The 26,259-nt window shown below is 42.1% G+C and overlaps 1 protein-coding gene across 4 annotated transcripts; it reads right to left on the minus strand.

Moving 5' to 3' along the window:
- Positions 1-1,611: 1,611 nt before the first annotated feature.
- LOC148031311 (HIPL1 protein-like) lies at positions 1,612-25,982 on the minus strand. 4 transcript variants are annotated; one of them, XM_087684831.1, is made up of 7 exons: positions 25,707-25,982; positions 24,168-24,334; positions 22,946-23,755; positions 22,584-22,800; positions 22,269-22,447; positions 2,712-2,953; positions 1,612-2,531 (listed from the first exon to the last, which is right to left on the minus strand). In XM_087684831.1, the coding sequence occupies exons 1-7, from the start codon at positions 25,801-25,803 to the stop codon at positions 2,078-2,080; spliced, it is 2,166 nt and encodes a 721-aa protein (XP_087540957.1). In that variant the 5' UTR covers positions 25,804-25,982; the 3' UTR covers positions 1,612-2,077. The 4 variants fall into 4 exon arrangements, with proteins under 4 accessions (XP_087540957.1, XP_087540959.1, XP_087540960.1 ...); XM_087684833.1 differs by lacking the exon at positions 25,707-25,982 and adding an exon at positions 25,530-25,700; XM_087684834.1 differs by lacking the exon at positions 25,707-25,982 and adding an exon at positions 25,503-25,700.
- Positions 25,983-26,259: the final 277 nt, after the last annotated feature.

Raw genomic sequence — 26,259 nt, forward strand, 5'->3', positions numbered from 1 at the left:
ATGAATCTAAAAGGACATATACAAGGAAAAGCCCTCCTTAGCGAGTCGCTTAGGCCTCCAACTTCTTCTCACGACCATGATGCCCTATTAGAGGACATGAACGAGAGTCGCTTCACTAGGTGCAACCACCCATTTTTGTCCACAACTCCTCTCCAAGTTAGAATGAATCTAAAAGGATATATACAAGGATAAGCCCTCCTTAGCAAGTCACTTGGGCCTCCAACTTCTTCTCGCGACCATGATGACGAAGATTAGTTCTTCGTTCCTTTCAAAAAAAAAAGTAAAAAGACAAAGAAAAAAATCACGAGAAAGTTAGAAACTCACTACATGAGCACCACAGTCACCGCACCTAGGGGTTCTTAAGTTAAGTGCACCCAATAGCCTCGATCAATCAACTCCGCCCTTAACCCCCTAGCCCCTTTTTTATTTTCCACTTCACGCTTAGGACACATCAAGATCAAGACATGCCTAGGTAGGTCACACTCACCTATGATTAGATCTATCTTCCTAAGCTTCACCCATCACACCTCCCTTACACACAAACTGGGTCCTCAAATGTGAAACAACACTTAGGCTCGACCCAACTTCCAATTTCACTAACACGAGCACATTACACCACATGATAAGATAAACACTCCCTAAGTGGCGCACTTGACAACTAATTTTCAAGGGCCCTTAATATAGTTTTTGAGGATTTTTCATTAGGCTTAAAAAAGTTTCCAAGATTTGAGAGAATATATTTGTTATATCAAATATAACTCTACAAAAAATTATATAAGGATTTTTAAAAACCAAAAATGAGATAAAATTAACTCCACTTCATTACACAAATAATACCTCTCAAAACTTTGGAACACTTAATTCTCATCTTTGAGGACAATATTACTGAGGGGAGCAAAGGAAGGAAGAGATGAATATTAAACTTCCAATACATTTGCCAAGTCAATCCATACAAGCACTCATGATGATAAAATTTTACAATCAATCCAACATAACAAACTCATCAATTATACTATACTAAATTATCAAGAATGTTCAACGATATTTGCATATACATTTTGCAACCAATAATGTCAACTTTGAGAATTCAACAATCAACAATCATTGGAAACTTACATTTTGTGGTCTAAACAAATATTCTCAAAAGCACTTAATATGATTACCATCTCCTTACAAATAAAATCGCATATTTAATAATCATTTCCTAAGAAAACACATTGTGTGCACAAGCAACATGAATTAATTACATCATTTCATACAAGTCGCATTGATATACCACCACCCAACATAAACAACTACCAATCTCATACATCTTTTTAAAATACAATTTTAGATAGAAATATATGCAATATTGCAAGGAGATTTCAACATAAATAATTGCATAACTCTATACCAACTAAGCTACACCGCTTTACGCTTGCGCGCGGCCACTTGTTTTGATTCCCATTGACCCATGTTCAATTTTCCCTTTTGTAGCACCTATACTAAATGACTATGCAGGATGTAAGAGTAGAATCAAAGACCCTTTTAATCACTGTCCTGTTCAACTAAACCAACTAAGCTACACCACTTAACTCTCTCTCTCAATTAATCAAGAAGTATGAATTAATAAATTGAAATATTTACAACAAAGGGGCCTTCGGGCCAACCAAGCATACTCAAAAACAAGTAGGAAACAGCATATGGAGCCAAAAGAATAGAAGGGGATCACGAAGAAATTTGGCATTGAAACACACACACACACACTCACTCACTCTCTCTCTCTCTCTCTCTCTCTCGTTTGAACTTATTTACAGGCGCACCAAGCAGCCTCAAAAACGGGAAGAAAAGATCGAAAGCTAAAAGGTTACAAAGACACGAGGCTACAATGCCTGCAAAAGAGCTCTCTCTCTCTCTCTCTCTCTCTCTCTCTCTCTCGGTAAACACAAGATAACGAGTGCAATCCCCATAGCCCCATAGCCCAGGGCGCATGAGAGTTGCACTCGAGCTTTCCGATGACCAGTCCTTGACTGTGCACCCCAGAGAGAGAGAGAGAGAGAGAGAGAGAGAGAGAGAGAGAGATTAGCACTTACATTATCTAAACTGGCTCTATGAGTACAAAGAGACCGGCAAGAATAATGCAGGATAGAAGTAGAACGTGGGAAGTCCAAGTGGGCAGGTTTGCAACACCTGAGCTTCCCCGCGGAGCTGCTGATGGGGAGACCGATGGTGTAACCGACGGAGTTGGTGATGGTACAGGCACTAAGGCCCCAGCAGGCAGGGTGGCATTGCACTGGAAACCACAGGCTCCTGGACTCACCACTTTGTAGACCCCATTCGCACTTAGTACATACAGATTGTTGCTGTTATCCTCACCGTATGAGAACACGTACAGAAAATTGGGCTCCCTTTCTGTTGCTGATTTCTGGCATGGAAGCGACGAGTTATCCGCGCATAGAAATTTCACGCTTGCTGTTGTGTAATTGCCGCTCCCCAACGGCCTCTCTTCTGCGGCCCACATATACCCACCGTACAGGTCTGCATATACATACCTGCAAGCAAAGCCATAGATTTTATAAGAGATGGCAGAGTTCACTGTTTGTTATAGTGCCCTAGCCACCCTCTAGACAGACACTATTTCTGCACAAAAAAATTAATCTGATGACCGTTGGCAGGCTTCAGTGCCCCCCTTTCCACAAACAAATCTCAATGTATTATCTAGAAAGACTAACCTGCCATAAAGACATGCATCCTGTGCGGACCGAGAGACAAAGCCCCCCGTGATTGATGCACTATTCTCGTTAGCATTTACAGATTTGTGACTGTACTCAAGTATTGGAAATATAGGTTGTATAGAACTAGCACTAGTGTTACCCCCCGGAGATCTTGGGGGTGTATAAAGCTGAGTCCCCTCGTACACTCGCCATCCATAATTTCCACCCTTTGTGACCAAATCAACTTCTTCATACACTTCCTGCGGAAAAGCATCTGATATTAGGTCAAGGTGTTTACATACCCATATTTACTACCTTTAAGCAGCTCTTTAAAGACCACATTTTTCAAGCTTTATGCTTGTTTTGAAAACCAGAGCACCTAAACTACATGTAAATTTAGGTCATTCAGCTTTACTACACCTAGGGAAACCTTTAAAACGATCAGCATCTGAAACATACAATCCCGTTACCAGTATTTGCAGCAGGACAAAGTGTTCGACAACCTTGGGTCAAGGTTCTAGGCTTGGGCAGAATAGGGGTTGAAATGTAATGCACTAGGCACCACCCATGTGCATGCACTTGGGCAGGCAATGGGACAGGTGGGGGCAAATGACAGGGCATAAGAGCCACAAGGCAGCAGGATTAGATGAGAGTTGGACTGTGTGCAGCCACCAGTGAAACATACAGGTCATGGTGATGGCGTGCAGGCCTGTGAGCAGCACTTCACAGCATTGTGTGTCGCTGGATACATGACGTTTTTCCTAGGCATCACTTTTTTTTACGATGTGGCACTTTGGTTAAAAGTATATCAGCTTTAAAAGGCAGCCAACACTTTTTCCGATCAAAGGGCCAAGACAAAAACTCAAACAAGCCCACAGAAGGATAAAGGATAGAATGTGCATGTGCTCCACAAAGATCCCCATTAAGTTATGTAAAGATATGCTAGATTTTGCATAGAGAAAACACTGGAGTGTACAAACACAACTACAATACAGTAAACTTAGACCAGAACTTAAAGAAAGAAGAAGAAAATAATGAAAGAACGGATGCTACTGATTGAATGAAATATAATACAGATTGAACTCAGAGTGGCAAGTCCCAACAGTCACTCTCTTGTGGAAGAGGAGTGAGGGAGAGTGTCAAAGACTACCATCCTCTGAGAACAAATCCCAACTGCAGTAAAACTACACAGAAAAAATGATGTCAATATAGCAGATTGGAGCTGAGGGTGATTGAAACACGACCACCATGGGCCAATCATTGCATTGGGTGATGTGGAGGAGCAGCTAGTGTCACGAGCACATGAAAATTTATTGCTTTGCTTAGCATTTCATTAAAGTCAATCAAATGTGCTAATGTGACCCTAATTTGAGCCATCAGAGAAAGAGATTTCAGTCAATCTCTATTGTAAACCCTAATTTACAAACAAAAATTAGGGTTTTAACATCAACCTCAAGATGCATGCTCAAAATTGAGAGCCTAGGACTTCAATTCCAACAACTGAAATTGAGAAATTTCAAGGAGATTCAAAAGGCCAACCAACCAAATATCAAATTTGGGGCTGAATTTGTCTTTTAAGAAGCAAGGTGAAGCCTACTCCCCAAGCAAACCAAAGGGAAAATTGGTTTGGAGGCTTGTCGGTCAATTTTGACAACAAGAGACACTTGGATTAGTAGAGAAGGTCAAAGAATCTCAATTGTACTCCATCCACTTGCAATAAAAGTTTAGGAAATACCACAAGGGGTGTCAATTTTGGAGCCAATAGGCTATCCAATGTCCAAGATTGTATGGTGAAGCATTCATTTCAATTTTGTGGATTTCTTAATTACTGTAATTAAGTGCTTAATTAGTTTATTTACCACCCCATCCAAGAAGGAAAAAGCTGGTCAAGCCCTTTTTGATGGCCAGCAAAAAAGGGCAGCAGCCAATAACAGACACATGATGAAGGTGATAACAATGAGGAGAATGATGGGAGCAAGGCACTAAATTAAATGGGATAACAATGGATGTCCAAAACATGTCCTTATATAGGGGATTTTTCATACATTTGTCCTACTGCAAGAATTTTAAAAATTGTGTAATGAAATAGGTCCTTTGGAACTAATTTTTGTAGAGCTAAAACAAAATTTAATGCATGATAATTTTGTGTTAGGATTGTCCTTAGTTTTGGTGTTAGTGCTTTCCTTAATTTTGGTAGCTATCTCATGATACTCAATGTGCATGAATACAACAAAAACATGTTTACTCGTAAAATTTGTGAAACCTTATTTAAGCATTGGGACCCCAATCTAACCCCCTCGGTCCTCATATGAGTTAGCCCGCACTTGGAAAAGCAAAAATGTCACAAGCCAAAGTTTCACTTACAATTATAATATTTTGACCACAAGTCTAAGCATTGGGTACATTTAGTCAACCACTATGTGGCTTATGATCGGATCCGACATATCAACCTTGAACATGAGCTCCAGGAGTTCAAGATCACTAAGAGGGACAACTTGATAGTCAAGTTGGCTGAATATTGACATTTACTTAATGATCTCACAATCCCAAATATACACCTATATATTTGAATACCAATCATTGTTGTAGACAAGGTTGTTTCAACAAGATCACAAGAAATCCCCATTGCCAACTTCAAAGGGAACCCTTGTTTTAGCCCCTCACAAGAGGAGGTGTGAGCAGGTGGAAAGAACAACCACAAGACCCAATTGCTTTGTAAGCAACGAAATACCTCCCCCAAAATTAAAGCTGGGTTGGCAAAATAACCCCAAGAGAATTCAATATTGCCAACATTACCCAAATTCACAAGCTAAGGAAGCCCACCAAGATCCCAACCCTCTACTCTACCTAAGACCTCAAGCACACCAAGCAATGGCAATGTTAGCCCTCATTGTTGAGAGGGGGTCATGCTCTTGCGTGTATGGCTTATCTATGATGCCCATAAGGTGCTTCCACTAATCAATGGAGACCTGCCAATCATATGGCCAATGGACCACCCCCTCAGCTTACTTCAATCATGATACTTGGGGGGTCGTCTACCCCAACTGCCGATTGCTATCATTCCCAGCATCATGATGACCTGTTTTTGGCCAGTACTTTTGCTATTCCAGCTGACTTCTGCCTACAAGTCACCATCTACTTCGATCAGACTACCTCCTCAAAATCTTCAGCACCCATTCTACCTTCTCCAGCTGCTACCCTACTGAATTACACCTGGTGAACTGCTGCATTTTGCTCCAATTCAGGGCCTACAGCTGTCACCTTGCTCCTATTGAATCATCCTGCATTGACGCACTCCTATGAGCTGCATTTTTGCTGCTCGCCACTCCTTCATCAGCCTCAGCTCTGATTGGCAGTTTGTGAACTCGAGATCCACCTTTGATAGGCAGCACACCCAACACCTCCCTCAACCCACTCCCATGGGAGCCATCAACTATTAGACAGCTCTACCCTTGAGCATTGTGTATAGATTCATTTATTATTCAGCATTTTTCATTCGTCCTGTTTATCTTCATTGTTTAATTTTTCATTCTGTGTTCGTGTTTGTGTTTACTATGTTTCAATCTATCAAAAGTGGATGTAGCAATGGAACCATAAACAGATGATGGAATAAACTGCTGAACACAAGGACAAAAGAAAAAAACACAAAAGAACACTGCAAAGAAGAGGACTAAGAAAAACACTCAGGCAATGGAATCCCATATACCAGACATGAGAATGACGATTACAACAGTGAGTCACATGCTCACAAGCAATGGCACGGGCTCACTCTCCACAAAACCTATAAGTAATGATGTGATTGACTGAGGTGGAAGCCTAGTATATAAAGGACAAAACAATGCCAAAATAGCAACAGATCAGCCAGCACATGAGAATGACGATTACAACAGTGAGTCACATGCTCACAAGCAATGGCACGGGCTCACTCTCCACAAAACCTATAGGTAATGATGTGATTGACTGAGGTGGAAGCCTAGTATATAAAGGACAAAACAATGCCAAAATAGCGACAGGTCAGCCAGCATTTAATGCTGGTTGGCTAGCAATAAATCCCCAAATACACATCATAATGACCATATAAAATAACTAAAATACCTAGCCATGCCCAGCATAGCTCAAGACTCACACATGAGTCTAGACTGCTAGCACCCTCTCTCAGATCATGGATGATCTGATACAATACAATGATACAATGATAAAGTCTAATCATAGTCCATACAACAAAGAATCACTAGAATAGGACTATGGATACCCAAGCACTGAATGATCAAGCCACCACCAAGGTGCCTCAAAGAGAATCTGATGTTGATGTAGATCATACCAAAACCTGAAAATAGAGAACCATAACAATTGTCTATGTCTATCAACAATGCCTTGCAATAGCATACATGACCATCCTATCCAAAATGGCTCTGAACATATGAGAAGATGGATTCCCTACCTTTGGCCAAGACCACCAAAGTATCCTCTCCTATGAGCTTGGAGTAGGAGCCAATCCCACTTTCTGTCAAATAACAAGCCATAATGAACCTAAAAGTCGATCCCAACTCTAGAATTTGAACCTACTAGACTTTAACAATACGTTAGGGAAGTCCCTATCTAGAACGTGTACTCCTATAGACCTGTATAAATGAGGCGCATACCTGTCCCATCTCACCACCCTCTCACACTCCCTCTCTAGCACTGTAGAGTCGTGAGGTATGACCGCATCACCTATACTAGAAAGCAGGAGGGATTGCAAAGCCCTTCCCACGGATTAAAGAAAATGGCCTTGTCTGTGCCTTAGTCTTGGCCTTGGCAAAAGGATCCGAGTCAAAGTCTAAGGAAGAGGATAACTCAACAAAGAATTCAAGATCCTACTGTTAAGAAGACTGCTAGGGTTTGCACTGAGGACACACATAGTGTATGACCACGACAGAAATACAAAGACACGGACATAGACACAGAGGGCAAAACTCAAACCCTAAACGCAAAACTCAAAAACTCAAACCCTAAACGCAAAACTCAAAACTCAAACACAAAAACTCAAACACAAACAGAAGAAGGGAGAGAGAGAACACAACTCTGAAGTGAATGAATGCTGTAAATGAATGTAAGAGTGTACAGTGTGCTCAAGGGCAGAGCAATGTCGAAGTGTGACGTCCACCGAAGACGGATCCCAAGTCTATGACCACCAATCGGAGTGTAGGAGTACTAAATAGTGAATGGCAGCACGCTGGTCACCAAAACGCAGCAGTCTGGAGGCCGGAAACTGATAAACGCAGCAATGTACCACCGATCGGGGGCTGGAAACTGTGCACAGTCTGCTATAAACAGCAGGCTAAAACAGTGTCTGAGAGTGTCAGGGCCTGCAATGCTGAAAACGCAGGCTGGCTGACCCTAGAGATAATGGACAACAGGCTGTACAGCAGTCTGGGGCAATTACCAGCAGCTGAGAGCTGTCACCTACAGCAGTGGACAGGCTGAAGATGATGTGGCTGCAGTCGATGATGGCTGGACAGCAGATGGAGGCGGGCTGCAAGCTGGAAACTGAGCGCCAACAACAGCTGAGGGTGTGTGGGCTGGTGTAACCTGCAAACAAGGATGATTGTTGAATGGGGGCAGCCTGTCTATTTATAGATGTGAAAGGGCGCCCCAAAAATTAGGATTTCCACTAAACTTTCTCGTACCGCTCCCCGTTTTAGGGTTTCCACTGAACTCTCTCAAACTGCTCCCCGTTTTAGGGTTTTACTCTAAAAGAGCATTTTTAGTGTGTTTTGGGGCTGTTTAAGAGGCTAATCAACAAGTAATGCATATTTTAGCTCAACACCCCCTCTCAGGCCCAAAACTGAGCCGAAAGATTAGGCCAACCATTGTGATGGTTACTTACCCCAAGGCATCCCACCCCAAAGCAGCCAGAGCATCGAACAAAGGGTGCACGTCGGCTGCCCAGTGGCCTACCAAGACTACAGAGGCGATGGCTATCTTACCAAGGGAATCCAAGTAGTCCAAAGAGGACAGGGCATCGAACAAAGGGTGCACGTCGGCTGCCCAGGGGCCGCCGGTGGAAACAGCTTAGAATCCGCTCAAGCAGTGCTCTGCACAATGAGATGCAAAGTATGCTACATGCTGAAGAATACTCGTACAACAGGTGCCACTTGGACAGTGTCCCTCATGGGAAAATTGTTCACTTGCCCAAGTGCCCTAGTACAAAGATGATGAAATCATGCAATGCAAAGGGTAAGGTACAACAAGGGGGTGAAGCTGATGTCGAAGACAAAGTGTTAAAGCCTATAGAATACCAAGAAGGGTAAGAACCCCCTCTCAACCTGGATGTAGATGCCGAAGAAGGAAGAGGAGCCTGATGTCGGTCTTCGTGTGGTTTCAAGAACCATAAGGAATGAAGAGGAGAAGGAAGCATCCCAGATGAAGAGCTAGGTAGAAGTCACCGCCATGATAGCATCAAGAGAGATGCTGCACGATCCCCCTTGGGAGGGAAAGCCTCCATGTTGGTAAAAGAGTAAAACTCTTAAGGATGATGAAACCATGAAGGCACGGCGCACATTCAAGGTCTCGAACCCAAGTAGAACTGGGCAAACCTACATGTTAGCCCTACACTGAAAACAAAACCTGCAAAGGATATCAAAGTCTACAATCACAAAGGTCAGTAGTAAGATCCTCCAAAAACAAAACCAAACTAAAATGAAAAGCTAACTGAAGGAACAAGTGCAAAGATGCAAATGGGTATGTGTGTGTGAGTAAATGCAGCGGAAGACTTAAAATGTAGAGACAAAAATCCTATGTGCCCGACTCTAACAATGCGAAAAATGAATACTAGACTGACCTAGGATATCGAAAAGGACCTAGAGACATGCTAGTCTAAGAAGGTGGCCACCATCACGTACGTCCAGTAGCAGGGCTCTGTCAAGGGAACACCTGACGAGGTGGGGAGAAAGGTGAGATAGATGCATGAAGTGCAACGGGATCGGAACCTGCAAACCAATCAACCAATCCTTCAAGAGTAGAGAAGGATGGCAGTTGAAACTGTCCGGGTGCCACATGCTCAGCAGTCGTTGTGGGGGTTGGAGGAGCAGATGGGGCAGCAACGGAAGGCGTAGCCCCACTGGACTGTGAAGTCGCAACGGTCTGCTAAGGCTTTTTAGATGGAAGACCTTGGGCCTTGGAGCGACACTTCTCGTCCACATGGCCTGCTCTTTGGCAGTGTGTGCAAAACCGATTTTTCTTAGGGAGTTACTGCCAGATAGGTCTTGATTCTTTAGTTCCATCTAAGGAAGAGGAGTCACCCTTTGATTGGCTTGCCTTCGCAACTAACGAGTACTTGCCACTGGTGGTTTTTCCTCCCGAAGAAGAGGCAACCAACCCCCTCTGCTCTGAATAAGGTGTGATGAGGATTTCTTATGGACTTGATCATGCAGCCTTGCGTAACGCAAGAACTGGCACTCAAACTTGTAGAAGGTTGGCAATCGAGATTGGGAGATGATGTGTTGAATGAAATCGAAGTATTTTGCGGACAACTTATTCAAGAAAAATGTAACCTGATCATCATCTGACTTTGGAGAGCTAGTAGTGGCAAACTCGGCAAGTAACCGCCTATAGTCAATCAGCTTGGCTTTCAAATCATCACCTTCCTTAAGAGAGAACTCTTGAAGCTCAAAGAAGAGATTGATGTGCCGAGTATGATCACGAGCCGCATAGCGGTCGAGAAGGTGACTCCAACGCTTTGACGCAAGCGAAAAGTGCTGCAACTGAGAGTGAAATTTTGAGAAGCAATCCCTGCATCAGCTCAACATTGGTTGTAGCATTGCAGACTCTCCATTAACGGATGTAGTCAGGGTGAGCTAGTCGAGGATCCGGCATAGGCTCTAGACCAATGACGATGTCCCAAAGACCCCTGAGACTCAAGCACTTGTTGCATGAAATTCGACCAAGTAGTGAAATTTGACCCGTTAAAACGTGTCTTATCCGTGAAGGCATTCTTAGCCGTTGCAACAAGAGTAGTAGTACTCGGAGATGGGTAGTGTGAAAAAGTGTAATGTGGATAGGATGGGGGAGTGGAGTACACTTGGGAATGGGCCCCAGAGTGCCCACCAGACATGCGGATAGTGTGCAAGGTGGATCCATAGGTAGGGATAGGCTGACTAGGCATGGGCATGGTAGCCACATGAGAAACCCAAGAGGGTGGGATGGGAACACGGTGAGCAGAAGATGGGAATCCTTGCATAGGTATAACCCAAGGAGAGTGTGAAGATGCACCATAAGCTGAGGATGAAAACCCCTGCATATGAGTGGTCATGGGAGATGTGAAGCTGGGGATAGTGAGGGGGATGCCCATCACAGTCGTCCCAAGAGTTATGGGTGTATTCATGTGCTGAAAGGTGAGAGGCACTGTGTTAAAGGATGGCATTCCCCCTAACGAAGTACCATGGTGCAAAGAGATAGAGAATGGGATGGAGAAGGAAAAGATGCTAGGAGCAGAGATGGAAGATCCAACCCCTAGGATGTGTGAAGCAGATGTGGAGTGTAATCCAAGATTTTGGAAAGTTGATGAGAGATGATCAAGGTGTGATATAGAAAAGGGTGGAATGGAAGGGAGGTGAGAACTGTGTGCGATATGCTCAAATGAAACAGAAGCTATAGATGTACTTAAATTCCGTCTGCTTTGTGACCCCCTCTATTGAAGTTCGCATACGCAAAGCCATCCGAATCCTATATCTCAAAAGAAGAAACAGGCGAGGGTTTTGATTTATGCAACACAAAAGAATTGTACCAACTTGACATTGGACCTGGCTGAGATGATGAAGATGGATCGCCAGACGTTCCGAATGCCGTATGTCCTCCATGATCGAAGAGGTGGCCAGTTTCACCAACCAGTCCGGATGTGGTAGCAAAACTCATAGGAGGAATATAAACATCACCGTACTTGTTGCAATAGTACTTCTCAAAGTCCTTCTCTGTCATGTTAGTGAAATCTGGTGAAGGTGGAGTATCGTCCTCCTCACCGGGTCCATAATGCCGTCTCAGGGCCTCCAATGATGGAGAAGCCTGATAAGACATCATTGGAACTGAAGAAAAAGGTGTCTGGGACATTGTGATTCGGTTACGAGTCGTATTGTGTGCCTTGCACAAAGACGCCTAATAGACATCATTGGAACTGGAGAAGAAGGTGTTTGGGACATTGTGATTCGGTTACGAGTCGTATTGTGTGCCTTGCACAAAGACTAGCTCTCAACAATATCAACAGGATACTCTTTACAAGAGCATCGGCTCTGATACCATGTTAAGAAGATTGCTAGGGTTTGCACTGAGGACACACAAAGTGTATGACCACGACAAAAACACAAAGACACAGACACAGAGGGCAAAACTCAAACCCTGAACGCAAAACTCAAAACTCAAACACAAACAGAAAAAGGAAGAGAGAGAACACAACTTTAAAGTAAATGAATGCTGTAAATGAATATAAGAGTGTACAGTGTGCTTAAGAGCAGAGCAATGTCAGAGTGTGACGTCCACCGAAGACGGATCCTAAGTCTGTGACCACCAATCGGAGTGTAGGAGTACTAAATAGTGAATGGCAGTACACCGGTCACCAAAACGCAGCAGTCTAGAGGCTAGAAACTGATAAACGCAGCAGTGTACCACCGATCGAGGGCCGGAAACTGTGCACAGTCTGATGTAAACAATAGGCTAAAACAGTGTCTAAGAGTGTCAGGGCCTGCAATGCTGAAAACGCAGGCTAGCTGACCCTAGAGATAATAGACAGCAGGCTGCACAGCAGTCTAGGCAGTTTGGAGCAATCGCCAGCAACTGAGAGTTGTCGCCTATAGCAATGGACAGGCTGAAGATGATGTGGCTACAGTCAATGATGACTGGATAGCAGATGGAGGCGGGCTGCAGACTGGAAACTGGGCGCCAACAACAGCAGAGGGTGTGTGGGCTGGTGTAACCTGCAAACAAGGATGATTGTTGAATGGGGGCAGCCTGTCTATTTATAGATGTGGAAGGGTGCCCCAAAAATTAGGATTTCCACTAAACTTTCTCGTACCGCTCCCCATTTTAGGGTTTCCACTGAACACCCTCGAACTGCTCCCCATTTTAGGGTTTTACTCTAAAAGAGCATTTTTAGTGTGTTTTGGGGCTGTTTAAGAGGCTAATCAGCAAGTAATGCATATTTTAGCTCAACACCTACTTCTTTTTCTCCTTCTTTTGCAAAGCCACTAACTCCTTGCAATCCTTGCACAAATGTCCCATCTTACGACAATGATAACACTCGACCTTCAGCTTCTTCTTCCTATCACCCCTCTCTGAAGCTGTCAAGACCTCACTGGAACCACCAGACTATGGTGGAAGTCTCCCTTGTAAACATAAAGATGTCTCATGCTCAAGCAACATCAAGGACGTCTATAGAAAACTAGCAGATGTCAATCACATTTAAGCCCGCAAAGCATCAGAAACAACGAATATGCTAGGAAAAGCAATAAATATAGTAGAAAAAGCATCAGATGTAGTAGAAAAAGCAACTCCAAGTATGGTAGATGCAATATCCAACTATCCCTAGTATTTGTCAAATTCAATGATTATAAACATGGGTTGTTTCACCGGTGTATTGAGGGTCCTCTATACTCAAATCGAATAAATTTTCAATTACTATTTGATAAGAATCATCTTCACTAGAGCAAAGCCAAAAAATACTTTAGTTTCGTAATTTAATACTTACTATCCATACTACGGTAAAACAAAACCTTTAATACATCCAATAACTACACATGGGCTGCCTAGTTAATTAATTACAATGCTATGGTTTACATAAGATACAAAAAGGTTAGTTTCTATACAAAAAAAGCCAATCAAAAGACACTAGATCATGTGTAAGATCTAAGCAATGCCATGTATACAATAAGACGCATTTTGGTATTTCCATTAAATTATTTTCTTTTAATTTGCCACGGCCCTTAGCTGTCAAAGCATAACAAGTGCATAGGCCCCTCGGCAACTCCATCAAACTCCGAAGGAAGCTTGTAGTGCAAAGTCTGCACAAGATGAGCCTCTTGCAAGCAGAATGCATGTGTCAAAGCTGACTGTACTTGTATGACACGAAGTAAGAAAAAATGAATAGTATCCTTCAGCTCGAACTTCATCTACTAAAGCCATCCATAAAGAGTGATGATACACATAGGTGAAGGAGTCTCATATGATATCTAAAGCTTCGCCCAAATTGCGGAGAAATTCCTGCACGCAATGACTGTCGAAAGAACCTCTTTAGATGCAACGAAGCAGGACAAAATATGCACGAGCATCATCAGTATAGCATGTGAACACAGCTTCTTCATAGTTGTCCTCATCAAAATCAACTAGAAGAGGATTAGAACACTCAAGACGTTCATAAGCTCCAAATACAATGTACCATAACCACTTCTGCACAAAGCAAGCTTGCATAACAACACTCCATGTGAGATAATCAAGGCCATGTAATTTGTCATCAAAGGAACAACAAGGTGAAGCCATTTGAAGAGGATAGGAATTGAAAAAAAAAATTAAAAAAGAGAGTACAGCCAACCAACAACACAGACTACATACAAAGTTCACATGCAATGGATACATACGGATCACAAAAATTTCAATGCTGAAATCAAAAAAATCTATAGAAAAATAACTGAAAAGATATCACCCAATACCAAATGCATTACATGTAGGAGCTATACAACAAAACACAGATTAGGCAAGCATTTAATGTACTGAATAAGCAAAAAAACCATCAAATGAAACCAACCCTTCTCCTCGGATAGGATGGTAAATAACCTAATTAAGCACTAATTACAACAAGCATTAAATTCACGTAAATTGAAAATGCACGCTTTACTACTTTAATCTTGAACATTGGACACCTTGTTGGCCCCAAAATTGACACCCCTTGCAGTATTTCTTTATCTTATATTGCAAATGGAAGGAGTACAACAAAGATCATCTAATCTCCTCCACTAGTCCAAGTGCCTCTTGCTGTCAAAACTTACCAATAAGCCTCCAAATCAATTGTCTTCACCCTACTCCTTGAAAGACAAATTCAACCCCAAATTTGAGATTTGCTAGCTGGCCTCTTGAATCTCCTTGAAATGCCTCAATTTCAGCTACTAGAATTTAAGCCCTGAGCCCTTAATTTTGAGCTCGCATCCTAAGGCAATTGTCAAAACCCTAATTTTTGAAGTAAATTAGGATTTATAACAAAGATGACTGAAATCACTTCCTTTGATAGCTCAAATTGCTAGAAAACATTGAGATAACTTAAGAGGTGGCTAGAGGATAAGAGAGAATGTTGTAGAGAGAAATTTTACAGTTTCATCACGAGAAACATTGAAAAGCTACTATTGCCCTACTCAAACAACCATGGAAGCTATCATCTAACAAATTAGGACCACCAAAAAGACTATTGCTCCCTCCTATATGCTATCATCTGTACCAAAAGGACCTTGGCCTCTTGTCACCTGCAACCTGCTCTTAGAGGGCTCCAAATTGCTGTCACATGCTATAGGATTAATCTTTGGTGGCTGCAAATCACATGAGCAATCTCTTTTGCTCTCTAATAACCTCCTTCTCTCTCACAAGGGTTGAAATAGACTCCACCAACCCCTAAAAACCTTTTTTCACTTACATGGGCAAGTTTTGCCAAGTGGCAGCTTTCTAAGCCCATTTTCTAGTATTATCCATTTTATTAATTAATGTTCAAAAGATTTATTTTAAAACCCCAAAATAAAGCTTCAATATAAGCTCCAATGTCCTCCACAAGCTAAAATCTTTGCAATTTGTTGAAAAATCCTCACTGAAATGGTACTACAGGCTGAATTGATTAAGAATCCTCAAGAAATTGTTGAAGAATAAAAGCTTTCATGGCTGCCCATGGATTGTTCTTCCCACATTTGAAACATAGACCTTTCGCATACATGTCCTTCAGCTTGTCATTAGACACATGATTTCCTTGCATAGGAGCTCAGTTTTTGCCACTAATTTCAGTCCTCTTTCCATGTGATCTATTTTCAGCATTAAATCTGAAATTACTGCCTTGTTTTGGTCCATAAACAATAGGAAATGTAGGAATCTTGCTATAGGTATTTGTTGGTTTCCCTCCTTGCTGAAATTCAGTCTTTGTCTACCCATAATTTGCAGCTGTTCTAGTGGACTGGTTTGGCTGAAAATGTTGTCCTGTTCTTTACTGAAAATTCTTGTATTTTTTACCATACCTTTCAGCCAATTGTATGTCAGCTTGTTAAGAGGATGGTTTCATAGCTCGCACTTCTCAAGATAGAGAAGATTCAAGCCCATTAATTTAGTAATTATTCTAGTCCTCAAAAAAACTAATTCCACCAACTAATTTGTCCTCCAAGTATCCTTGAGCAATTATTGACCCTTAGACCGGTATTAATTAATTAATTAATGCCTAGTCTCTAGTGTCACCACTGACATTAGTGACCAATAAATTGTTCTATGCTCAATTTTGACACTGAGTACCACCTAGTACCTGTCAAACATAACTTATTACAACTTTTGTCTTAAACATCCATTACATCCTCGACCTTGGTCTGTTACCATGAAATAGTTGCCATATGCATCACATTTGCTAAACAACCTTGCACATTAGAGCATCTCAAAATTTCACATCCCCGTGATAGTAAAAATTAAAACTGCAACCAACTAGAGCATAAACACAACCTACAAAAAGGGCAATTATTAGAAGACAACTGTCACCATGTTGAAAGGGACACCATTCAATGAACGATCAGCAAGAGCAATTCGCAGACCTGTAATCAACAGAAACTAGCATACAAAACAAGGATCCTGAAATCGAATACCATGTCAAAAGTGGATGCAACAATGAAAACATAAACACATAATGTAATAAACTGTTGAACACAAGGACAAAAGAGAAAAACACAAAAGAACATTGCAAACAAGATAACTCCGACGAATGCTCAAGAAATGGAATCCATATACAAAACATGAGAATGACACATACAACAGTGAGTCATTGGCTCACAAGCAATGGTACCGGCTCCCTCTCTCCACAAAACCAGTAAGTGATGATGTGACTAACTAGAAGAGAAGCCTGGTATATAAAGGACAAAATAATGCCAAAATAGCAATAATAATGTTGACTCGCCAACAATAAATGCCCAAGTACACATGATAATGACCATACAAAAATGCCTAAAATACCTAGCCATGCCTAACATAGCTCAAACTCACATGTGAGCTATCTAGACTGCTAACACAATCATGGTCATACACTATGTTCTCTTTTCCAAACCCTATTGTATCTCCACATGGTATGAAAGCTAATGCCTTGTACCAAGTTTGTTCAAATCCATTTTATTTCATCCTGATCCTACCTACATTGCAATTTGCTTGTATTATGCAAAAACTAACTTTAAATTGCCACAAAGATCCAAATTGATACTAGTATAGACGTGAAGAAAACTCTATGATCAAAGATGCTCCAAAAGGTATTCATTTATATTATGTTCATTTGAGCATGAGTTTGGTGCTTCACAATTACAATTCCTACCCTTCCCCCCTACTTGTATTATAGTCCATTAAACCTAGGACCCTACACTTAAGACCCACCATGGGATATCCAATCTTAACACATTGTTTTTTATCCACATTTAGGCTTTAGTCCACTGTTAGACACTCAAGTGTATCACTTTGCATCCTATTGGCTAGGAATGCTATCCACACACTAAGCACTCCCACTTATCAACAAGTGAGTCACACTCTTATCCTTAGCTTTGATCGTCTGGGACATCCTATCCAGGACATTGTACCACCCTCCCTTGATTGCTTCAAAGTGAGAACCCCCCTCTTATGCTGATGAATCGCCTTGGAAAGAAATCACCTAATCACTTTGACCTAATATCTATCTCCCTAGGTGATCCCAAATGAAGGAAAGAGGGAGTGGTAATGCCCAAAGAAAACAAAGGTTTGTTTGACATCACTTGCCTAAGAAGAATAGCTATTGTACATTTTGCTAGAAAAATGGCCACATAGATACCCAAACCAACTTTACCTCCCTTTAGTGGTGGTAGTGCGGGGTTCTTTCCCAAGGAGATGGTGCAATTTCTCCACCCTTTAGTATCCATATTTGTGTGATGGATCTTGGATCTTCCTCCCAATCAATGCCTTATGGTCTATCTAATTGGTTTCGCCATTATCCCTCATTAGACTAAATTCTTAGGATTCTAAGGCTACCCTTAGGATCCTTAGGCTAGTCAATCTACCATTCTTAATACATTAGACTCGTCTTTTCTTAGGTGGTCTAGCTGGATCTTTAGACTATTTTATACTACTTTGCCTACTTTAGTATCCTTTTAGTTGTCTTTAATTGCCATCATATTCACTTTCTTTTCATTTACTTCCACTACAGACACACCCACTTCAATTCATTTTTCACTTTAAGCAAAGAACCAAAAGCATCTCAATAGCTTGCATGTTGGTTCTAGCTTCTTTTCTAGTACTTAAATGCTAAGTTCTAGCTTTGCATGTTGGTTCTAGCTTCTTTTCTAGTACTTAAATGCTAAGTTCTATATTTCAATGTAGGGCTAACATTGGAGGTATCTACTGGTCTTGACATAGCTAAAGATATGATTTTCGGGTTTTTGCCTAGGTGAGTATTGCCTTCATACCCTTTATCAACATGGAGATACAAAGAGTGACTTCTCTTCCAAGATTGGGTCTCAGGCATTCTTTTCACTTGGTGTTTCTATCGTTTGATAACACTTACTACACTATTGCTGTGTTTATTTTCATATCAAGTGGACTGCTACCTTGGTACTTATGCCTTCACATTCTTAATTGGCATAGGATCCATCTCCCAACTTCTTGCCTAGGTGAGTATTGCCTTCATACCCTTTATCAACATGGAGATGCAAAGAGTGACTTCTCTTCCAAGATTGGGTCCCAGGCATTCTTTTCACTTACCAAGGCATCTGTCTTTCTTCCCTTTCAACAATGGTGTTTCTATCGTTTATCAAGTGGACTGCTACCTTGGTACTTATGCCTTCACATTCTTAATTGGCATAGGATCCATCTCCCAACTTCTTGCCTAGGTGAGCATTGCCTTCATACCCTTTATCAACATGGAGATGCAAAGAGTGACTTCTCTTCCAAGATTGGGTCCCAGGCATTCTTTTCACTTACCAAGGCATTTGTCTTTCTTCCCTTTCAACAATGGTGTTTCTATCGCTTGATAACACTTACTACACTACTGCTATGTTTATTTTCATATCAAGTGGACTACTACCTTGGTGCTTATGCCTTCACATTCTTAATTGGCATAGGATCCATCTCCCAACTTCTTGCCTAGATGAGTGTTGCCTTCATACCCTTTATCAACATGGAGATGCAAAGAGTGATTTCTCTTCCAAGATTGGGTCTCGAGCATTCTTTTCACTTACTAAGGCATCTGTCTTTCTTTCCTTTCAACAATGGTGTTTCTATCGTTTGATAACACTTACTACGCTACTGCTGTATTTATTTTCATGTCAAGTGGACTACTACCTTGGTGCTTATGCCTTCACATTCTTAATTGGCATAGGATCCATCTCCCAACTTCTTGCCTAGGTGAGTGTTGCCTTCATACCCTTTATCAACATGGAGATGCAAAGAGTGATTTCTCTTCCAAGATTGGGTCTCGAGCATTCTTTTCACTTACTAAGGCATCTGTCTTTCTTTCCTTTCAACAATGGTGTTTCTATCGTTTGATAACACTTACTACGCTACTGCTGTATTTATTTTCATGTCAAGTGGACTACTACCTTGGTGCTTATGCCTTCACATTCTTAATTGGCATAAGATCCATCTCCCAACTTTGCATTCGACACTTTGTCAACATTGGGGTGATCTCTTCAGATCAAGTATAAATATATCCCAATAGCTTAGGTCATTGATTCTCCCTCCAACACTAGCTAGTTGGGGAGTGTCCAATATCTCTTCTTCATCAAATAGGTCCATTTGCATGGACCTCTACATTCGCTTGCTTGGCATTGAAGCCATCTCCCAAGGTTGAGATTCCAACTTACCTACGCCACTTAGTCAACACATAAGCCTCTTCCAAAATCGAGTACAAAAATAACTTTAACTAGGTGAAAGATAGATTGATGATGGCTTTGGAAAGGTCTCCTCTTAATAGCCCGAAAACATAGTCTGGTCAACCTATCCGACCATATGATGAACCTTCCCTAGTTGGCTAGGGAATATTCCCTTTGCTATCGAATTGGGAGCGCTGCCCCCGGAAACCCATCAAGGGGGCAGCTAGCCCCTCCTGAGACCCCCCAACCAAGGGCCGCTTCCACAATCCCAAACCCCAAAGTAGGAATCCCTAATAACTCCCATACCCCGCAATTCAATGCATTGTGCCTTAAGTTACTATCAGTATAAGTAGTCTACCTAACCCAAAGGCTAAATCCACAAAGGTCACCTTTTTGCCATCCGATCATATAGACCTCATCTAACATACAAGTCAAGACCCAAGCTCATGCATGGCTTCTCCCCATATGGGGGCCTTACAACTTAGAGCACATGGATCCTGGTGGCACCTTACAAGGATAGGGCATTGAGTATATCTAACAAGCAACAAATTGGGAGGAGTACATCTGAAGAGCCAAATTGAATCTTCATCACATGCAAATCATCCCTATTGTAAACCACCAGATTTCACCCACTATATTGTCCATTGTTTCAATTTAAAGCACTAATCTTCATAAAATACTAAGCCATGCATGCATGCGTCAAGGGGAACCATGCAAACTATAACCCTTAGTAATTACAAACTCGGGATTAGTAAATCCTAACAGCAATACTTCAGGTCCAAAACTAAGGCCCAAATCATCAATTTCTTCATCAGATTGCACATGCATCAAGTCTAGGGAGAGAGAAACAGTGAAAGAGAGAATTCTTTGATTTTCCAACCAGTCACCCACATAAAAAAAGTGCATTGAATGCTGTCACCAGCAGTAAAGAGCGCTTCCACAATGATTGCCAGCCCCAAACAATGCCCCAGAAGCAGCCGCCTACTGCTGAATGGCCCCCAAATGCTGTCACTTGCATCAAATGAGAGCTCTATTTCTGTAACTAGAAGCTGTAAGGGTCTATCTGCTTAGTCAAACTGCCAAGAGCAGTGATCAGCTGCTCTCTCTTCCCCCCGCCCAAAATGATCACCCCTAGCCTTGCATGGCACAATACATGGTTGCATGCGAAATGGCAAACATGGCCATGCAAAACTCAGCCTCTAGACTGAATTTCCAGCCATTAATATTTCAATAAATTGAAAACTAATTGGCCTTGCCCAGACTTTGGCCACTGCCCACACCCTCAATTTTAAATTCCTGGCTGCTTTGAACATGAAAGTGTTGAAACTTCCACAAACCTGAGTCTAAGATATTAAATGATTTAATTCTCAAAACCCTATAACACCAAAAGTCATTCCAAGGGGCTATTCACTATCTCTAACCCAGGTCTGTCCAAGCTGCCCCATTGGCACCTAGCCACCACAACTTCTGTCAGTGTCCCTCACTGCCCAAGCTAGAGTTTGCTTATCACCATGACTCACATTCAACTTAATCTCACATGTGCACCACATGTGCATAATTTAATCACCCCAAGAGCACTAAGTAAAAACTCATGACTGCATGACATGAGCACTTGCCCAAACATACACATGCTGTCATCCTCTTTATGACCAATATCAGTACACTAGAGGGAGAAGAACTCACCTGAATGATTCTGAAGCTTTTGACATGGGTAACACCCAAGTCTTAAATTGGTCTACAGGACTTGTTATCAGCATGGCATTATGATCCTCAAGGCATAATCCATGTCCTTCCACTCATGCAGTGCACAAGGAGCATGCCTGGTAGTAGTAGCGAGGAGAAGAGAGGGCTTCAAAATGTTAGAATAATGTCAGTTGTCAAATTGTCAATCACTCTAAGCTTGAACATGTCAATGAACAATCAACAATTCTTGCATCAATTTCATACTGGATGCAAATGAATCAATCAACTCAGTTTCACCTAAAGGGCAAAAGCACCTAGCCACCTTGAGCAATGACTTGATGCAGGACCAAACTGGAGTCTTGCAGGATCAAGCACTCAAGAAAAAGGAAATGGACATGCAAAAGGCTAGTCAAGGGCATTCTTCATTTGTACATCTGCTGCAATATGGGAAGCAGAAAACAATATCAGCCAGAAACCTGCAATCTACAGACCATCCAGCTGTCAAGCAGCACCCTTTGAACCATACATGTTGTACCTCCTAATGACAGTAGTTTGCCAAGAGAAGCAAGCCTGGCTTGCACAACATTACTCGCAATCCTGGACTTGCCATTTGAAGAAACACCTTTGACAGCATCCTTGTGTACTACAACTCTGTCAAAAACATAGTAAGCTCTCTAGTTCCAAAATCTGTTTATTTCTTACAGCATCTCTGAACCCATATCTTGTTAGCAACCTAACAAATTACTTGTCCCTGTGTCTACAATGCATAGATGTCATTCTCCATATCTCACTGAGAAATAGGCAACTATTAGCATACCTGGCCAACATCAGCACAATAAAAATACGATGGATCTATCTTGTCAAAGCTGCAACGCCATGGGTTTCTCAATCCATAGGCCCAGATTTCAGGCCGTGATGTGTTATCTTGCACAAATGGATTGTCCACAGGTATTGAATAGTTTCCCCAAAGTGGCAAAGCAAAGATTTCTTCAGCACCTGAAGTTCAACAAATAACTTATATGCTGGGCTCTAGGAAGGTTCCAACTTAGATATAGTTACTATGTAAAATCAGCAATTAGAGCACAATGAACAGAAACTCTATGAAAGATGAGCTATAGCGTTGTCTTCATACTGGGAATAGTATCGACATTGAAGCGCAGAATCTTTCCCAGTAATGACTTCTTATTCTGTGCAAAGTTGAAAGGATCACCAGTGCTCCCACCATCACCCATCATAAAATACAGGTAATTATCAGCTGGACCAAACAAGATTTGCCCAGCATGATGGGTTGAATAAGGAAGTCCCATGGTGAAAATCCTCCGCACTTCATTTGGATCTGCTGTAGTAGCCTGCAGAGGGAAATCACAAAGACAATGCTCAACCCACCCACTCATGCAGGATATTTTAATCATCCAAAGCATTTATCAATGCAACCCCTTGCTTTTGGAAAAACAGTGGGATTAGGCATGTTTCAAGGAATGAGCTTCAGCAAACCTTGAGTACAGAGGGTGAGGATGTGCTGTTAACTGAGTACTCTGCAATCACGCTGGAGATCTGGCATGGAATTGGTCCTGCATCAGAACCCAGCTCTGAAACTGCACAACCAGTATCAGCATTGCAAGCACAACGTCCTGCACAATCTGGCCATAAGCTTTTGTCACAATTGTACGAAACAAAAAATCGGCCATTGTCTTTGAAGTTAGGGTGAAATGCTACACCCAGCAGACCATATTCTCCTGTGTGAATGACCCTATCACTTATGTCTAGGAAAGGAGAGGATTCATTTAAGCTCAAGGGAGCCCCAGATCCTTCCACAGAAAGTGTAGCCAGCCAGATTTTGCCACTCTGACTGGACAAGAAAACACGGTTCGATCCATCTGGATGTGGAATCATATTCAGATAAACACCATCTCCAATTTTTTCAAAACAAATGCCTTGAAGCTCTGCTTGTGGTGCTGTCTCATTGACAAATGTAAACTTTTCTCCACTGAAACAAAAGTCTCCTGGCCCAATGGAGCCACCTACTGAAGAGCAGAAATCCTCTTGAGTCTGCCAGAAATCTGAAAGCTTAGATATATTTTGTGGGACTGTAGTCCCACCTGTCATTTGCAAAAAAGGTGCAAAGGGTGAATCCTTGATGGCCACAGATTGACATGATTCCCAGACGCTATCACAATATGCTTTTGAACTTGAATTAGTTGTGATTGTTGTGTTAGATGCTGCACTTGAGTTGCATAAAATAGGGACTGGTCGCCTCTGCTGCAGGTTCATTTGAAAAAGGTCCGCAGCATACGGGTCACATTGCTGCATAAACCGAGGAATGTCTTACAAGAAGATTAAACATTTATAGCTCCAGCTAGCTTTTCATATGCTATGCCTTCAAGTAATCATTAACATGCATGTGAATCCTAACAGGCAGTATAAGCATATCAAACTCTTGATCTGTGGTTGAATTACCGCTACAATGCATTTCATCTCCATGAATGGACATGTTAGACTATCTCACGACATGTGGTTGCATAACTGCTACAATGCATTTCATCTCCATGATTGAATATGTTAAGAGTATCTCCTGATATGTGAGTGCACTGCCTCTACTATGCAGTTTATTCCCAAAAATGAGAATCCTAAAATGCAGCATCAATGTGTGGCTATCTCATTTTCTGGAAATGCATGGCAACCAGCTATGCAGAGAGCAGGTTCATGGTATACTTACAGCACACAATATCTGCTTCAAATAATTGCCACATTGCACACTGGTGACATTGTAATTTTCAAATATGGCCTTAACCTGCTGGTCCATGGTGGCATTGCAGCAGCTCATGTCGTTTTGCATGAAAGTTGAGCAGAAGGACAAAGTACTGCTTAGAGGATTCGGAGATTCTGCAAACAAGGGCAATAAATAGTAAAAATCTCTCTCTCTTTTTTTTTTCGTTTAAAAAATCTATCTATCTCTCTCTCTCTCTCTCTCTCTCTCTCTCTCTCTCTCTCTCTCTCTCTCTATACTGGGATAGCAATCATTCTCTCTTTGTACCATCATGTCTGTGGTACCCTCATGTGCTGAATAGTTGTAGTCTTAGCTTGCACTCCTGTACTAAAGATACATGACTGTAGCCTGTTGTGTGTCATTATGGCCTCATGTAGATATCAATACAGCTACAAACACAGCCACACATATGTAAATGACGCGCTTCTCTCTCTCTATTTTTGTTACTGTAGCCTGTTGTGTCTCATAGGTCATTATGGCCTTTGGTAGACATTAATACAGCTACAAACACATCTGCACATGCGCAAATGGTGTACTCCCTCCTGCACATGTAGTCTTAACTTGCACTTCTGCACTGATGATGTACTGCAGATACATGACTGTAGCCTCTTGAATCTCACAGGTCATTATGGCATTTGGTAGACATTAATACAGCTACAAACACATCTGCACATGCGCAAATGGCATACTCTCTCTCTCTCTCTCTCTCTCTCTCTCTCTCTCTCTCTCTCTCTCTCTCTCTCTATAAGCAATACAAAAGTCCTGGTAAAGGAACAGAAGAAATTGACGTCTGCCAAGAAACCAAGTCCTCTCTAGGGAGGATGTAAGGATGCTGAATGAGATCTAACAACCAATGCAGAAGAACCTTGAGCCTAGATACATGTCCCTCAATACCAGAGGCTGAATCAAAAGCAAACGCATTCCGGAAGACCCAATTGTGCCAACAGCCCCAAAATCTGAGAAAATATCTTCACATATGGCTGCGTGGGAGTAGGGATCTCTCTCTCTCTCTCTCTCTCTCTCTCTCTCTCTCTCTCAAAATGGGCAACTGTATTCGTTGCAAAAAAGGAACAAGAGTCACATGACTATTGAGTATCACACAAAGTGACTGAAGACATGGCAGTCCTCTAGGGCACCAGGTCATCCCTGGTAAGAAGAACCAAATACTCATGGTGCTCAACTGCCACTGAAGGAGACCTCCCAAACCAGTGAATTCTCTCTCTCTCTCTCTCTCTCTCTCTCTCTCTCTCTCTCTCATGTCAGCATACTGAACAACCAACATACTGAGTAGCAATCATTTTCTCTTTGTACCATCGTATGACCGCTTAGTCTGTAGTACCCTCACTTGCTGAGTAGTTGTACAAGTAGCCTTAGCTTGCACTGGTGTACTGATTATGTACTACGAGTACATGACTGTGGCTTGTTGTACGTCTCAGCTACAACACACACACACACACTCTCTCTCTCTCTCTCTCTTCGTGGACTCGCCATTATTGAGGCAGAGTTGATGAGCTCCCGCAGAAGAAGAGCATAGCAGCATCAACAGTAAGGTTGTCGCAACTACAGAAGTGCCTCTCGTCATCATTGGACAGACGAGCGAGGGACGAGCGGCGAGCTACGTTGACTGTTCTCGGCTGGAAGGGACGATGACCTTTAGAGAGAGGGGATTGATTTGGGGTGTTCCCGAATTCTGGCTGGGTGAGGACGAGCAGGAGGAGGATGACGAGGATGATATGACGAAGTGGGCGGCGTACTGTCAATTTTTTGACTTTCGTTGCAACTCCCATCCGTTTTAAATACCCCCCCTCTCTCTCTCTACTTCCTTCCAACTTCTAAGTTGGTAACCCGGCAATGCTGGCAAGTCCAATCACACGCGAGGTCTCTTTACTCCACACAATTGGCCTAGGCCAATAGGATTAAGAAAACGAAAAAAAAAAGCCACTCCCCGTTACACATAAGGGACACCTGGCAAGTCCAAAGGGGATGTGGGGGTAGGTATTGAATGTTCCCCTCCAACCCTGTTTCGGCCATCCACAAGGCC

The sequence above is a fragment of the Lygodium microphyllum genome, chromosome 9, assembly GCF_053477565.2.
Source record: "Lygodium microphyllum isolate KBCC chromosome 9, Lygodium_microphyllum_v1.1.10, whole genome shotgun sequence".
Taxonomy (NCBI): domain Eukaryota; kingdom Viridiplantae; phylum Streptophyta; class Polypodiopsida; order Schizaeales; family Lygodiaceae; genus Lygodium; species Lygodium microphyllum.

Coding starts and splice junctions, on each gene's coding strand:
- LOC148031311 (XM_087684831.1), bottom strand. CDS start 25,803: ATGATGACGAGAGGCACTTCTGTAGTTGCGACAACCTTACTGTTGATG. Junction 22,801..22,945: donor CCTCACCCTCTGTACTCAAG/GTTTGCTGAAGC, acceptor TTCCCTCTGCAG/GCTACTACAGCAGATCCAAA. Junction 2,532..2,711: donor GATGCATGTCTTTATGGCAG/GTTAGTCTTTCT, acceptor CTTTGCTTGCAG/GTATGTATATGCAGACCTGT.